Consider the following 17,771-nt stretch of genomic DNA (forward strand, 5'->3'; position numbering starts at 1 on the left):
TGCTGAAGATTTCTTGGGTGGTGAGCCTGAAGTTGTATCTTCATTGGCTCTCTTTTGCCTAAAATGGTAGGAAGAACAGCAATTAAAAAAAATTCTTTTATACCAGAGGCTATCAATATATTTATTGTCATCCAAAAGATGACAGTCACATCAGAAAAAAGGAAATAACATACTGATGTCATCAAACTAACTGTGCTTTAGTTATGCAGACATTGTCAGAGGGGCATTTACAAGGCTTTACAACAATCTGAGATATGTAGCTTCACAGATTATACACAAGTGACTCATTTTCTAAAACTTGTCAGGAAAGGCTTATTAAGTTACAGCAATATGGACAAAGGTTTGAAAATTCCAGAGTTATATTCTACCAGTTTATTTTATAAATACTAGATTAGATTTTATATTTTAAGTCATGCTTTTAATAATCATAGTTTAACATCTTATTAAGAATCATTTAACTAATAACGTACCATTTTGTACAGGAAATGTAAAATCTGAATTCAGATTTTTTCGTATTTGTAAATCAAATATTAGAACACTTTAATCCCTTTAAATATGTTTCTTACCCAATTTCAACCTTCTGTACAGGTTTCCAGGATAATGTTACTGTGCTCTTATAAGAAGGAGGAATGTGGAAGAGATCCTGAAGAGACAAAATTAGAGATTTCTAATATGTTTGGTGGTGTGGGGCGTGGTGGTAAGGGTAGGAAACAGGGAGACACATTTTAATTTTAGGAAGGGAAACTAATTTATCCTTCTTGCTTTTGTGGTGACGACTAAAATAATAACCTAAAAAATAAACTGCAAGAGAAAAGTAAACAAGGACAATTTTGTTTACAAATTACATCTGCTACTTCAATGTTACTTTGCACACGTCACTTAAGAAACTGCAGCTAACTTTTTTCAAATGTCATTTCAAGTTATAGGACAAAAAATCAATATTTATCAACTTTAATCAAATCCACAAGTAGTTTCTTTTGCACAGGTGCAGTCACTGACGTGCTTTAAGGAAGATACAATGGTGCACTCTGCATTTGCTTTTGCAGGTTTTTAAGTGGTTCAAAACTAGAACAAAACTAAAGGTCTGGCTAATCATGTTTTTCTTCCCCTCAAATATCTATATATTACCAATAAGGAAAAAACCCACAAGATTTAAGTACTAAATTATTAATATAAGGTAATGCAAATATTTGCTGAATTTAAATGTTAACATAATCCAGAACTGAAAATAATCTAACCTCATAATACCCTCAAAACTATGAATGAATTTCTAAATATATTTATTCTTGGTATTTTACCTAACATTTCTTACCAGTTTTACTCTAATTTTTATATACAGGCAAAATCTGATAAAAGTAAACTAAGTTTCTTTCACAGTTAAAATGAATATGTGAATAAAAATCACCTCCTACTATATAAAACTTAAGTCCCGGGTACCAGATGAATGCAGGGAGTTAGCCAATATAAAGTCCTTTGAAACAAAACTGCTTGAGGTTTCTAGCTGGAGTGATTTAGCATATAATAATGGTATTTATTAAGAAAGTGTCAACAGGAAGAAGAAGGGGAAAGTCTTCAATTTTAAACATGTTAAATCTCAGGTGACAATGGGAAACTGGAGTATAGTTTGTGGATTCACTGAAATAGAAGTGAAGGTAAATTTTGGAATTAGATGCTTCTGGATAGGTAGGAACTAAAGATTGCAAGCAGATGCCATGGATGGACCAAAGCACACCAGTTTTTCTTGTGATTTCCCTAAAACAAAGAATTATGTCATATTAAAAAAATATTTCAGAATTTTTTGGTCAGGTACCCTACACATTGGTTGCTGACCCTATTCATCATTCTTCCCCATGCAACTTCCTACTGCAGTCATCTTTAAATCACTATGGTTTCCTGCACAGGAAACTGTCGCATCTCCATGTGACATAGTATTTGCTAAGTTTAAAATGTTCTTAACCTCATAGTATATCTTCAACTTTGACATACAGCATCAGTTCAAATAAAGTCAAATCTCACATTTTAATGTATTAATCCACCATTTGAAATTATTTATATTTAAGATTTGAAATAAATGGTGGCTATGATAAAAATTGTCTTTGAGATGAGAGTCAGTATTCTTACCTCTTCTGTTTTTAATGCCTTTTCACTTTTCCTGTTGGCAAGGATACTCATCCCTCAATGTCTCACTGTTTTCTCTGAAAAGCTTCCCTTTCTCTTCTGATAAAAAGTAAGTATTCCATGGGATTTTTACCAGATTAGTTTTAAGGCATATCACTAGCCCTGATTTTGTTGCTGTTAAGCTTTGTGCTATAAGTGTTACAAATATTTCTTTCTCCCATCTGGCTACAATACTATCAACTTATAACAGTACTGTTCACTTACAGTATCAAATGATGGCTACTTTGTTGTGATTCCTTTTTTGTTCTCTCAGGTTATTAGTTTTTTGTTTAGGCTAACAGATACTTGGCGAGGGTAAACAGAACTGAAGGATATTTGTGGCTTAATGGTAAGTATAGAAAACTCTCAATTTATTACATAGACAAGTTAACAGAAAAGACCACAGGACAACATTTCATGTGCCACATAAGACTGTTCATTCTTAGTGTAAGCAAAGCAGGGTTTTATTGGTCATTCAAAAGGACCTGATAGTATTAAGACTACAAGAACTTAAGTCAGTGAAATTTCTGAGTCTAAATGTCTCTGCTCCAATGCTCTGGGTCAGAAAAACTCTGCATGCCTCCCTTGGTTTGCAGTATCTTCTGCAATAACTTTTAAATAAATAAAACAATGTATTATTCTATAATAGCTATAAAAACATCACTCGGTGTCATAAAAGGCATAAAGCTTTAAAAAGCTAAACGTCTGGAATGTAATGGCGTCTCTCCTTAACCAGTACCATTGCAGACATAAAGACATACGGAAAACCTCTTGCACTAACTTTCTAGCTGGCTGGGATGACTTGATAAGAAAGGAAGACTTACCTTGATTAAAACATTGATATTATTTGTTATTTTCAATGCAACAACTTTAATCTTGTTCTGCAAAAGGAAAACAAAATTAAATTAAAATGCCAATAACTTTCATGATGTATATTTCATTCCCGTATAGAACCTGAATAATTCCACTTCTCTTTCAGAATCATTTCTACAGTTAGAGAATTCCTTGGTTTATATTTACTGATAATGCTGAATCCTATTTCTTGACTCTAAAACAAGTGTAGAGATAGCAAAGAAAGCAAATAATCTTTATCTTCCCTTGTCAGGTTAGAATATTTAAGTGTTAGATCTACAATTTACTTGAAAAACGAGTAAGGGACAGGTCACGGGCACATAGCAGTTGTTTTAAAAAAATATATCAGTTTATGTTACAGGAAGACACAATGAAAACTTAAAATATTTCATTAGGACCAAGATGAAGATTGATCAAAATAGATGAGATCAGAGAAAACCAAAAATCCCAACATAAACACATACAGTTTGGTATAGAATTGGCAGTTTAATATTTTTTTCGAATGTAAACTAATATTTGGGCTTCAAAACGGTGAAATTAAAAATATCACAATTGCTAATCAAATATTTAAACAAAATATGCTAATGAGACCCTAGTGAAAGACTGGTATGCATCAACATTTGATAACATTGTTCACAAACATTGGAAACATTCAAGACATTTCAACAATGATAAAGTTTCCTATATAACTTAGCATATAACTAAATATGTAGTCTTCTAACACTGTATCTTCAACTTAAGAGTTGTATCATCCTTCAAATAAAGTCGAATATATGAATTCAGTGTGAATTTGTAATAAATGGTGGCTATTATAAAAATTCCCCAACAAGATGTAACTGAGTATTCTTACCTCTTCTGTTTTTAAGGCCTCGCCTGTTTTACCCTGGAGAGCCAAGCGAAGTTGTCTGATATACACCTGCAGGCCCCGTGCAAAGTACTGCAGCCTAAATGAAGAAGTATTTGCTAATTAAGAAACCATCACTTCAAATTTGCTTTTATACCTCAACTTTGTTTTTAAATTCAAAGAATACTAAAGCTAAATGGCCTTTACCAATAAAGAGTAAATTTTGAGGGGGAGTTTCTTTTAATTATCAATGTATGATCATAAGAGAAACACAAATAAGTAAAATAAAAGCAGTTTTTCTTCGTCAAAAATTGGAATAGATCCACACTCAACCTGGCAAGGGAAACACTTCTGGCACTGTGCTAAGGAAGCTTGTTATGTTAACCTGCAAGGTATGTGTCTAAATTAGAAACAACCAGGAGCCAGGGACTAGAATCAGGTGGCCTGGGTTCTTCCCTTCCACTAGCCAAATGAAGGTCAAGTGACACAGACAAGTCACTTAATCTCTATGTTTACCTGCTAAGGAGGGACAGTGTTTGACCCATTTGCACCTTAGGGTTCAGTTTAAAAATAAAACAAAACTGCAGATTTTGTGAAGGATGTTGAGTAATCTCTTTTTCAAATTTGTTCCCAGGTAATATGTGAAGAAAGGTGGTACCGTAACTCCATCCTGCCGACTTCTAGGAACTCTACTTAACAACGTGGCATCACTGTTTTTTTCCCTTTCAGAGTAATTTCCTAAGATGCCTGCTTCTGGTCAAACGTTTCACCAAGTATTAAACCTCTGCCTTACCAAAGCACAGAGGACAATAACAGATGATACAGTGGCCAAGCATCTCAAAACTTAAGATGTGAATTTGTTCATGCAATGATTATCTTCAGGAAAACGACTTATATTGATTTCTCCAGTGCTGCTCCTCCAGCTGCACTGTAAGATACTAATAACACTATAAGATAGTAATAGCAGATACAGTTTACTGAATACCCACTATGTGCCAGGCATTGTGCTTAAAGCTTTTCATCCGTTGTCTCATTTAATTCTCACAACTCTATAAGGCAGGTACTATCATCAATAAATTTAACAGCTGAGGACAATTTGGGGTGTTAGAGAGGTTAGGGAACCTGCCCAAGATCATGAAGCAAGTAGGGAGAGCCAGAGTCCATTTTTGAAAAAGGTCATCTTCTCCCATGCATTCGCTATGCCACAATAGTTGTATGTTTATATACACTCCTGTTTTGTGGATCTTCCATTCTTTTGCACTGCAGGGTAGGGGAAAAGCTCTTATAAAATGAAAACAGGGCTTCCCTGGTGGCGCAGTGGTTGAGAGTCCGCCTGCCGATGCAGGGTACACGGGTTCGTGCCCCGGTCTGGGAAGATCCCACATGCCGTGGAGCGGCTGGGCCCGTGAGCCATGGCCGCTGAGCCTGCGCGTCCGGAGCCTGTGCTCCGCAATGGGAGAGGCCACAACAGTGAGAGGCCTGCATACCGCCAAAAAACAAAACAAAACAAAACCTAGGGAGCTTCAAGATAGCTTTCACCTTTGTCAAAGACTGGCCACTTCAATCATACATCACCTTATTTTGAAATCTTTGAGCTTTTCTGCATTCAGCTTGGCTGTTAAGAAATCTGGAAGTTTTCGGCCCAACTGGTGAAAGCTATACAACAAACATTCCACATAACTGAACTGCAGCTTGGGTTCTTCATTACCAGCGTTCTCCCCGTTTTCCGCTTCTTCTGGAGGGAGAGGCATATACTCCTAAGAGATGAAAATAGAGAGATGTATGCAATCTGCTCTAGACACTCTAATTATACGCATATACTCAAGTAATTATAAGGCACGCTTTGAAAACATGAAGCATTAAAAACTGCCAAGATCACAAATTTAAGTAAGATATCCCTTTTACATATTGGATCAATAACCCAGCCTGTCAACATTCCATATTAACCTATAGTATAGCTGCTACTACTACTACCACTACTAATGACAGTGAAAGTGACTAATATTTATTAGGTACCAGGCAGATGAACAAACTGAAGTTCTGAGAGCTTAGGTAAGTTTCCCAAAGTCAATAAGCTGAAGAGGCAGGATTCAACCTGGGTTTGACATCAAAAGCTGATGTTCTTAAAACAGTAAGGAGGTTCCTTACAAAACTAAAAATAGTTACCATATGATCCAACAATCCCACTCTTGGGCATATATCCAGAGAAAAATCTAATTCAAAAAGATACATGCACCCCAATGTTCACAGCAGCACTATTTACAATAGCCAAGATATGGAAGCAACCTTAATGTCCATCAACAGATGAATGGATAAAGATGTGGTGTATATATATATATATATATATATATATGTACACACACACACATACACACAAACACAATGGAATACGACTCAGCCATAAAAATGGATGCAATAATGCCATTTGCAGCAACGTGGATGGACCCAGAGATAATCATACCACATGAAGTATGTCAGACAGAAAAACAAATATCTTACGTCACTTATATGTGGAATCTAAAATATGATACAAATGAACTAGTTACAAAACAGAAATAGACTCACAGGCATAGAAAATAAACTTATGGTTACCAAAGGGGAAAGGAGGGGGAGAGATAAAAAGGAGTTTGGGATTAGCAGATACAAACTACTATATATAAAATTAAGATAAACAGCAAGATCCTACCATATAGCACAGGGAACTATATTCAATAACTTATAATAAACCATAAGGGAAAAGAATATGAAAAAGAATATATATAACTGGATCACTCTGCTGTACACCAGAAACTAATACAACATTGTAAATCAACTATACTTAAAACAAAAAAAAAGTTGATGCTCCTAGAAAAAATACTCCTAAAAGTTATATGGAACCAGAAAAGACCCCAAATAGCCAAAGAAATCCTGAGAAAGAACAAAGCAACAGGCATCACACTTCCTGATTTCAAGCTAGGCTATAAAGTTACAGTCATCAAAACAGTATAGTACTGGCATAAAAAAAGAGAAACAGAACAATGGAACAGAATCAAGAGCCCAGAAACACACCCAAGCAGAGATGGTCAACTAATATTTGACAAGGGAGCCAAGAATATTCAATGGAGAAAAGACAGTCTCTTCAGTAGATGGTGCTGGGAAACTAGATATGTACATGTAAAAGAATGAAACTGGACCCATATCTTACACCACTCACAAAAATTAACTTGAAATGGATGAAAGACTTAAGTGTAAGACCTGAAACCATGAAATTCCTAGAAGAAAACATAGGAATAAAGCTCCTTGATGTCGGTCATGGTAATGATTTTTTGGATATGACACCTAAATCACAAGCCACAAAATAAAAAAAAACAAATGGGACTACATCAAACTAAAAAGCTTCTATATAGCAAAGTGAAAAGATACCCTATGAAATGGAAAAATATATTTGCAAACTATGTATCTGACATACATAGTTAATATCCAAAATATATAAATACACATACAGTCCAACAGCAAAAAACCAAATAATCCAATCAAAAAATGGACAAAAGAACTTTAACAGACATTTCTCCAAAGAAGATATACGAAAGGCCAACAAGCACATGAAAAGATGCTCAACATCACTAGTCATTAGGGAAATGCAAATTAAAACCACAATGAGATATTGGCTCATACCTGTTAGCATGGCCATCATCAAAAAGACAAGAGATAGGGGCAGTTTTGGAAGTTTTAGCCAAGGCAATCAGAGAAGGAAAAGAAATAAAAGGGATCCAAATCAGAAAAGAAAAAGTAAAACTTTCACTGTCTGCAGATGACATGATACTGTACACAGAGAATCCTAAAGATGCTACCAGAAAACTACTAGATCTAATCAATGAATTTCATAAAGTAGCAGGATACAAAATTAATGCACAGAAATCTCGTGCATTCCAAACACTGAAAACAAAAAATCTGAAAAAGAAACTAAGGAAACATTCCCATTTACCACTGCAACAAAAAGAATAAAATACCTAGGAATGAATCTACCTAAGGAGACAAAAGACGTGTATGCAGAAAACTATAAGACACTGATGAAAGAAATCAAAGATGATACAAACAGATGGAGAGATATACCATGTTCTTGGATTGGAAGAATCAACATTGTGAAAATGACTCTACCACCCAAAGCAATCTACAGGTTCAATGCAATCTCTATCAAACTACCAATGGCATTGTCCACAGAACTAGAACAAAAAATTTTACAATATGTATGGAAATGCAAAAGACACTGAATAGCCAAAGAAATCTTGAGAAAGAAAAATGGAGCTGGAGGAATCAGGCTCCCTGACTTCAGACTAAACTTCAAAACGACAGTAATCAAGACAGTATGGTACTGGCACAAAAACAGAAATATAGATCAGTGGAACAGTACAGAAAGCCCAGAGATAAACCCAAACACATAGGTCCCCTTATCTTTGACAAACGAGGCAAAAATATACAACAGAGAAAAAACAGCCTCTTCAATAAGTGGTGCTGGGAAAACTGGACAGCTACATGTAAAAGAATGAAATCAGAACACTTCCTAATACTATACACAAAAATAAACTCAAAATGGATTAAAGACCTAAGTGTAAGGCCAGATACTATAAAACTTAGAGGAAAACACAGGCAGAACAGTCTATGACATAAATCACAGCAAGATCCTTTTTGACCCACCTCCTAGAGAAATGGAAATAAAAACAAAAATAAAGAAATGGGACCTATTGAAACTTAAAAGCTTTTGCACAGCAAAGGAAAACATAAGCAAGACGAAAAGACACCCCTCAGAATGGAAGAAAATATTTGCAAACAAATCAAATGACAAAGGATTAATCTCCAAAATATACAAGCAGTTTATGCAGCTCAACATCAAAAAAACAAACAACCCAATCCAAAAATGGGCAGAAGACCTAAACAGACATTTCTCCAAAGATATACAGATTGCCAACAAACACATGAAAGAATGCTCAACATCACTAATCATTAGAGAAATGCAAGTCAAAACCACAATGAGGTATCACCTCACACCTGTCAGAATGGCCATCATCAAAAAAATCTACAAACAATAAATGCTGGAGAGGGTGTGGAGAAAAGGGAACTCTCTTGCACTGTTGGTGGGAATGTAAATTGATACAGCCACTATGGAGAACATTATGGAGGTTCCTTAAAAAACTAAAAATAGAACTACCATACCACCCAGCAATCCCACTACTGGGCATATACCCTGAGAAAACCATAATTCAAAAAGAGTCATGTACCACAATGTTCACTGCAGCACTATTTACAACAGCCAGGACATGGAAGCAACCTAAGTGTCCATCAACAGATGAATGGATAAAGGTGTAGCACATATATACAATGGAATATTACTCAGCCATAAAAAGAAACAAAATTGAGTTACTTGTAGTGAGGTGGATGGACCTAGATAGAGTCTGTCATACAAAGTGAAGTTAGCCAGAAAGAGAAAAACAAATATCACATACTAACGCATATATGTGGAATCCAGAAAAATGGTACAGATGAACCTATTTGTAGGGCAAGAATAGAGATGAAGAGGTAGAGAATGGACATGTGGACATGGTGGCTAAGGGAAGGGTGGGACGAACTGGGAGATTAGGTTTGACATAAATAACACTACCATGTATAAAAGAGATAGCTAGTGGGAACCTGCTGTATAGCACAGGGAGGTCAGCTCAGTGCTCTGTGATGACTTAGACAGGTGGGATGGGGGGCGTTGGCAGGGAGGTCCAAGAGAGAGGGGTTTTATGTATACATATAGCTTATTCACTTCATTGTACAGTGGAAATGAACACAACATTGTAAAGCAATTATACTCCAATTAAAAACTAAAAAAGATGGCCTATTTTCTCCATAATTATGATTAATGACTTTATTTCCAGGTTGCTAAAGCCATTTGGTCTTGAGCAGCAACCTTGATGGTGATGTGGTGCAAACATTTAAAATATTTTGATAAAGGAATAGCAGAAAGATTTACTATATAAATCCTGTATTATATTTTGTCTAAAGCATCAACAACAGAAGAAATGCCTAAGATTAAAACAGATTTTATTTTTAAAGTAGACAACGTGTGGTCTGAGCAGCTAACAACACTACAATTATTATCTAAATAATTTCAAAATCTGGTTCTCCATAATCTAGAAATTAATACTACACTATTAGACTTTGGGGCTCTATACTGACTATGCCATAAGGAAAGAAAAAAGTTCTTACCAATAACTTATCAAACAGTTTCCTTAAATTTGTTTCTAGCTTTTCCATGTCACCACAAAATGAACTCATTTCAGCCAACAGTTTCAATACCTAAAACACACAATTCACTGTTATTAGCATTCTTTTTGAATGAGCAAGGGTTATAAAATAATAATTATTCCTCATAACTATTTAATACTGCTTATTTTTCAGTTAGGCTTTTACAGAATCATAACATTTGAACTGGAAAAAAAATTTAGAGATGCAGCCCTATTTTACTGTTGACGAAACTGAAGGTCAGAGAGATTATGTGACTTGGCAAAGTCACAACATATGTGAGTGGCAGGGCAGACTTTAAAACCCAGATCTCATGACTCTCAATATATCTGTGAGAATTAGTAAGGAAAAGAATATACACTTTCTGCTACAGGTTAACAATGTATAAGAAAAGAGACAATGGGCAAGAACTCTTAACAGCAAAGAATTATTTACTAACATTTAGGATGGGCCTCCTTTGCTATCAAACTTAGTCTCTGGATACTAACTCAAACTATCAGTAATTGTCACTATTCTTTAGGTTCATCTCTGCTTTACTCAATTCCAGGCTGATAAGCCAAACCCAGGACATGTGAAGGAAACCACAGTGTAAGTGCACAGTGAGACTCTTCTCTATCCTAAAGACCCATGAAGGAAATGACACATACATTTCCATATTTCAATTCAATAATCATTACTAGGTGCTTTTCAGAATTCTACATTAGATTCTGAGGATTCAGAGAGGAATAAGGTTAAATTGGGGAGAAAAATGTAGAGTATTTTATATGCTGCAAAAAAAATGTATATGTACATTACAGTTGAGATATAAAGGGGACAGAGAGCAGTCAATTCTATTGGAGAACGGATAAAGGACGTTTTGTGTTAATCAGTTAAATCTGGCTCTATCAGTCATAGAGATAGGAACTGTCATAATTGAACAACGTATTTAAAAGTATTAAGGCTACAAAGGCAGAGACTTAGACTATAATGAAAACTATAGGCGGTGCTTTCCTACTGTAGCAAACTCTCAATGAATCCATAAAGCATTCCTATGTAATTAATCCTGGGACAGGTTACTAGCTAGTCACCACCAGGCCTTAAATCTCTTAGAAATCAGATCAAAGTTAGTGGTTTACATTTATGTTGAAATACGGGAATGACTTTTCAGTGCTAAAAGCAGAAATTTTCTCTTACCTCCAACTGTATATCAAGACCCTCCACTGGGGTAGTCAAGGAACTGAGGTTAGGGAGAACTTGCTCACAGAAATAAGTCACAAACCTTGTGGAATGAACATTTTTCTGTAAAAATCCAAAGAACACTGAATTGTCAAAAAATATATATAGATATACATATATTATATTCTCTCAAACAGCAGAATGTCAATAGACAAATGCTCAGTACCAAAGCATCAACTACTGTGGCTAAAATACAACAGAGTGCATACCCCAAAGCACCCCAGGAGTAACCTCAATAGACAATATATACTTTGTTGCAAAGTAATCTGGAGCATTGGGACTTTTATACATCTTTCAACTCTTATTTGATTCTCAGGTCAAATTTGGGGGGAAACTTTAGTGTTGAATTTTAGACTGTACATTCCCCCTTTAGAAGGACAACTCCTTTATTTGTTTATTTAAAAAAACATTTATTTATCTATTTGGCTGTGCCGGGTCTTAGTTGCGGCAGGCGGGCTCCTTAGTTGCAGCTCACAGGCTCCTTGGTTGTGGTATACACGTGGGATCTAGTTCCCTGACCAGGGATCGAACCCAGGCCCCCTGCGTTGGGAGTGCTGAGTCTTAATGACTGCACCACCAGGGAAGTAGCAGGACAGCTCCTTTAAATTGTGTTTTTCAAACTGTGCTATGCACATCTCAGAAGATTCATGGCCAGAGGAAGCACAAAGCCAGAGATAAAGAGCAAATATACCTACAACAACAATCTAAAAAATTATAGGAAAAAAAAAAGTTAAATTACTAAACTAAGTGTTTTAAGAACTCAGTGAAACTATAAAGTATGAGGCAAAATCTCAAGACTTTTAAAAAGTCCCTAAGCAAGACTATGTAGAAATTTCTTGCTGCTTTGGGCTCTTCACCTAGGCCTCCATAAAATAAATAATAGCTCCATTGGGTTAATACTTTTATACAAAGGTTTGAGAAGAATGCTCAAGTGTATATCTATAGAATTTTAAGCTAACAGAGTAATCAAAATACCAGGTATGTAAAACAAAGAGCTCACAGAGAAGAGGGGTACCGCCTGCCGAGTGCACTGTAAAAGCCTGTCCACACAGTCAGGATCCGAGGGATTGAAGGTTTGTTCCAGATCAGCCTGTTCAGCCACCAACTCTACCAGTTGCTGCCTTCCACTCACTGTCTGTAAGCTTTTTAACCCAGATAGTATCTTCATAAACAGGACAAATTCCTCACCAGTCACGTCTTCTAGGACCTGGAAAGAGACGATTCAGAACAGTTTATTAGTATCTTTATCATTTGAATGGGAAAGAAACATCAATACTGAAACAGCACAGCAAATTTGTTTTGCAAAGTCAGTTTGCTGCTAATGTTCCTGAAATACTGAAGAGAGGACAACTTCAAGCTTCAGTCAAGTTAGCTTCAGAATAAGCCATGCATTCTCAATGGTGCACTACACTGTTTCCAATGGAACAAAATTTGGTTCTTGGAAAATTTTACTCTTTTTTTACGTATAAAGCACAGATATACATACAGTACATAAACAGATATACAGTATATCTGTGGTATTAAAGTTTCATGGGATAGTGGCTAAGGGAAAAAATATCTAAAAAGGGGGTGATAGCCAAAAAACGATGGAGAAAATGTGGCAATAAACTGTTAAATCAGACTCAGTTCCCTATATTTAAAAGCAGCCTCATTCACATTAATATGGTAATTGTATACAAAACAGGAGACCATGCAAATTTTAAGTGCTCCATATCAGTAGGTCTAAGCCTCTCTGTTCACTGACCAAAGGAGCAAGCAATCATGACGTATCCCACCAGATAACTAGCTGGGGCATAGGTGAAATATGCTGCTCCTTTCTCTCTCACTAAAGAAATCTTATCAATATGCAAGTGAGTGGTGCTTTTAGAGAAAATTTTGAATTTTCCTGAACACATAAAAATAAATATTTCCCAAACGTTGGCACTGTATGAATGAAAAGTTAATTGTGACGCACCTTTCAAATCTTAGCAACTGTAACTATGCCAGCGCCGGAAGCACAAATAAGCATGGTCTCTAGAGCTTATAGTGTCATGGGACAGGATGAAACAACAGGTCATTTCAAGGTGACTTCAGTTTCATTCTGAAATGATCCAGAATACTATGGGAGAATATCCTAAAATCAGGGAGGAAGGGCAGGAATTAGGTAAAAATTCCTGAAGGAAATGATTCCTTCCTGATGAATGCGTAAATTTTAAGGATAACACCACAAAGGATTTAAATGTGATCAAACCCTTTAAATTAACACATTGATTCATCATTACAAGTGACCAAAGTGCAAAGCACAACATAAGAAAATCTTGAAGTTCTACGGTGGTTCTTACGGGATATATCACCTTATACACAAGCTACATACAGCACTGATGAATACGGCTAATTTCAAATATGTTCTTGTGCATTAGAGAAGTTCACTAAAAGATAACCGAAGCTTACCTTCTTGGATTCAGTAAGTATAAGTTCCTCTACTTCCTTTGTTAAGACTTCATCTGGTAAAGTCTTAAGTTTTGTAGAAAGGAATTTAATTGCTCTTTCTCTAACAATGTCCTCTCCTTGAAGAATTTGGCTGAACAAGCCACCTAAAGTCCCTGCAAAACAAAACAGTTGCATGTAGCAAGTCAATTCCATATAGGAATGAAATTTTTCAAGTTAATTTGAATTACAGTATTTCTTCTCAAGTGAATTAACAAACTTCCTGAATACCACTGATACTGGTTAAACTGTCTGAAATTTCTAAAGCCCCAACCATAAGAGTGATCATATGCTTTGTTCACGGATTCAGAATCAGCTTGAGCATGACTTTCCTTTTCTATCACTATTAATAATAAATAAACTCAGGTATTTTGGAAGAATTTCTTTAAAGTGGCAAAGGGAGTTTTTCCAACAGACTTCTAAGGGAAAAGTTTGATCTGTTTTTGCAATTATTTCTGCTGGTTTTTCGAGTCACAAACATCTTGAGCTAAGCTTTTTTTGGAGAGTACTTAGAATTTTTATGAAACAGACGTCTGGGTGAATCCCAGACTTTATCCTTAATGAGTACTGCCAAACTCCCCAATTTTTTAGGACATCAAACACAATTCAGAACAAGCAGTGGCCTTACCTTTTGCATCCATCTTAAATATACTTAATAGGGCATTGTTCACTAAGTTAAATTCTGCAGAGTCATCTAGATAGAAAAAAAGTGGTACAATGTATAAAATAAATGAAAAATATCATCTGCTTCATTTTCAAACTTAAAACTCAACATAGTTTCTCACAGATTACATTGAGCGGAGACATATAACTAAGTATTTCTCTCAAGTACCAAGAAAATACATCTTTCTTGTAAGGGCAGAGAACCTGATCTAGTGTACCTGTAAAGCTCTTATGTTAAGATGGTACAATTGAGAAACTACAGGAAATTGGGGGGCGGGGGGATGGTGGTGAATAAAAATTCCCCAAAGAATCCAGTCATTATACCTTTATAAACAGAATTCAAAACAAAACCAGAAATTAGATAATCACAAGTCAGTAAGCTTCAAACTACTGAATAAAAAAGAGAATTTAAATTTCTATCAGAGGTAGCACCTTCAGAAAATAAAAAAAGCTAAGAAAAACAGAGTCATTATTTCAGAGAGAATTTATATTTAGATAAAAGGGTATTAATAAAATTCCTTACCTGTCTGCAAAAGTTGGGTTAGTATATCTGCCACTCGGGGAAGATTTTCTCCAGTGGCAAATTGAGGCAGCTCTTTAATTGCTTGCCGTCGAATCTGAACATAATTTCAAACAAAAAATTAACCAAATACTATCATAAATAAAAACAACCTCAACCTTTAAAGAAAACAAAAACCACAGACAAACCATATAGGGGCATATGAGTCACAAAAATATGAGATTTTTAGCAGCTTTAGAAATAATTTACTCAAATTTAATATTCAAAGCTTCACAGAATACTAAAACAAAATGTGGTGGAAAGGGACATTAAATACAATTATCTGGAGTAGGCAGATTTGAGATTATAAACAACAGTTTATATGCTGATTATACACAACTGTTGGGTTTTTACTACCTGTGGGTACATAATACTGTATCCCTCAAGAATGGCTACAGTTGTCAATGTCATATCTGATAACTATTTACTTTAGAATTTTCAGTATTGACTACTTAATATATTTGTGAATACATTCTGTGAACTTCATTCCAAATATGCGATTGTGGCTTATCTAGTTTAACATAAAAGTGCAATGGAGTTAAATCTAACAAATTATGTATGAAATCATGATTCAATGATTTCATTTGAAAAGCCAGGGGCTAATAGTTGAAAATTCTTAGGAACCTGTATCAGCAGCCAGAAATGCTAATGGTTAATTCTGTTCCAAGGAAAAACTATTTCTTTTTAGTCTAGTAATCACATACAGTTTTTTCACAGGTCAATTATTTTTCTGCTATGCAAAATATTTAGGGGTGTTAAAACTATATTTTATGCTGTAATACTATTATTATTTTAAATATCCAAGCAAGCATAAATTGACTACAAACTAACACTAGTCTGATTTCATATGCACAATGCGTAATAATCTAAGGAAAAGATGTGAGCCACAACCATTTTCAACAGTGGATAACAAATAAGCAAAACAAAGTATTATATGATTCTACAGATTTTTCACAGTTGAAAGAACTATTATATTTTCTTACATGTAGATTTAAGCCTTGGTATGTTGTCACACCAGGCCACACTGCAGTATTTTATTGTGCACTGATATGATTGGTACTTCAGTTATATTAGGTACACACAGAAAATATCTGAAAATGGCAAAAGCAACATCTGAAAACTTGTTGAAAAGTGTCAAACATAAACTTACTGATACGTCTTCATCCTCACAGAGGTCTAACTGTGCATTGATAGCAGAATCAGCCAATTCTGGAAAATGCTTAAAGAATTTTGGAATAAACTGAGCTGCTAATCTTTTTTCCTTGGTACCACCTTTGACACCATCCAATATCACTTGATAAGCATCTTTATGCTGAAAGAAAGAATGAAGTAGAAAAGAAACACAATTTTGAAGGATGGGAAGCTAAACAAACTTCTTTGAGTCTCCTTTAAATTAGTTAAATTTTACACAGGCTAAGAAATGGGCTTATTTTTGGAGTTTTACTGCTTAAATTTGACAGCTACCTTCCTACTATCTGCTCCCTGTCCCCCATGTTATTATTTGTGAGTTGGGAAAGGAGAAGAATGACTCTAATATTAAGTGGAAAAAGCAAGTAAGTTTGTTATGTACCAACACTTCTTTATTCAATGATTACTGACCCTAGCATTGTGATTGTATCATGCTTTAAAAATTTGTAATGAATATAATAGAATTCTCAAAGAATTGTGTTACATTTACTTAAATATATTTATCTGTTTCAAATTACCACCGTGCAGAAGGTAGAGAGAATACACTCTTGAAATTAAGCAATACGAGGAAGGTTAGGAAGCTTTATTCTGCCTCACATTTTAGGATATAAAAATGGTAATTCATTCTATATGGCCAGCCAATTTCGATGAAGATAGATGCTAATATCACATATTTAACTTTTCATTAAAATAATACATTCAAAGCTCATTTGTTTCCTTTAAAAAAAAATTTCAGAAGTGCTGTCCCTCAGATACTCATAATGTGAACAATCAACAAGTTCCCAATCCCCCCTACACACCTGCCTCCAAACCAGTCCTTTTATTAAATGGATCAAGCTGGCAAACAAAGTAATATATATCACACCTACACAATACTTTTAATTCCTGGAAAACCATAAACATAATACAAATACCAAATATGTATTTATTCTGTATAAAGAAATTAAATTCTCTAAACGCTTTAGATAAGTGAGCTTTTTGCTTTATGCCACCAAGAGCGGAAAACTAAAGAACAGAAAATGGATTAGGGAATTACCACAAATTTAGTTTTGTGATAATTCTTCTCATGGACAATATACTGTGTTAAGTGAAAAAATATATAGTATGATGAAAAGTTATTTAGGTTCAGTGGGATCTCAATTAAGGACATTATTATTCTTATCATTATTTTTGGCAACCTACACGGCATGCAAGATCTTAGTTCCCAGACCAGGGATTGAACCTGTGCCCCTGCAGTGGAAGCTCAAAGCCTTGACCACTGGACCACCAGGGAAGTCCCAAGGACATTATTTTTAAAAAATAATCAGAAATAAAGTGCTCCATGTATCAAAAGGCTATGATCACAATTAGATCTTCTAAAGGTACACATTTTAATATAATCTGCATAATTACTAGATTACTTTAAAAGTTCATATATTGCCAACCTATCTAAAAAAACAAATTCTAAAAATTATTTCTAATAAACAAATTCCATCAAACTGATTAATGACAACTCCTTCTATTAGCTTAAACATTAATACCACCCCCTAAATAACAGAAATTTCTGTGAATAAGGTTAGTTTC

The 17,771-nt window shown here is 35.0% G+C and overlaps 1 protein-coding gene across 4 annotated transcripts in view; it reads right to left on the reverse strand.

Annotated features, from left to right (window-relative positions):
• Window positions 1–17,771, reverse strand: part of API5 (apoptosis inhibitor 5) — a 34,627-nt gene that overhangs the window by 4,680 nt on the left and 12,176 nt on the right. For 2 of the 4 annotated variants that reach the window (XM_007455813.1, XM_007455814.1), the window contains exons 2-13: window positions 16,171–16,332; window positions 14,985–15,078; window positions 14,427–14,492; window positions 13,763–13,914; window positions 12,333–12,539; window positions 11,291–11,395; window positions 10,082–10,171; window positions 5,429–5,610; window positions 3,860–3,953; window positions 2,982–3,038; window positions 567–643; window positions 9–58 (exon numbers count right to left, since the gene is read on the reverse strand). In XM_007455813.1, the coding sequence (XP_007455875.1) occupies window positions 9–58; window positions 567–643; window positions 2,982–3,038; window positions 3,860–3,953; window positions 5,429–5,610; window positions 10,082–10,171; window positions 11,291–11,395; window positions 12,333–12,539; window positions 13,763–13,914; window positions 14,427–14,492; window positions 14,985–15,078; window positions 16,171–16,332 (1,336 nt within the window). The remainder of the gene's footprint in view (window positions 1–8; window positions 59–566; window positions 644–2,981; window positions 3,039–3,859; window positions 3,954–5,428; window positions 5,611–10,081; window positions 10,172–11,290; window positions 11,396–12,332; window positions 12,540–13,762; window positions 13,915–14,426; window positions 14,493–14,984; window positions 15,079–16,170; window positions 16,333–17,771) is intronic. The other 2 variants (XM_007455815.1, XM_007455816.1) reach the window with 2 other exon arrangements.

This window comes from Lipotes vexillifer, unplaced genomic scaffold (genome assembly GCF_000442215.2).
Source record: "Lipotes vexillifer unplaced genomic scaffold, Lipotes_vexillifer_v1.1 scaffold977, whole genome shotgun sequence".
Lineage (NCBI taxonomy): Eukaryota > Metazoa > Chordata > Mammalia > Artiodactyla > Lipotidae > Lipotes > Lipotes vexillifer.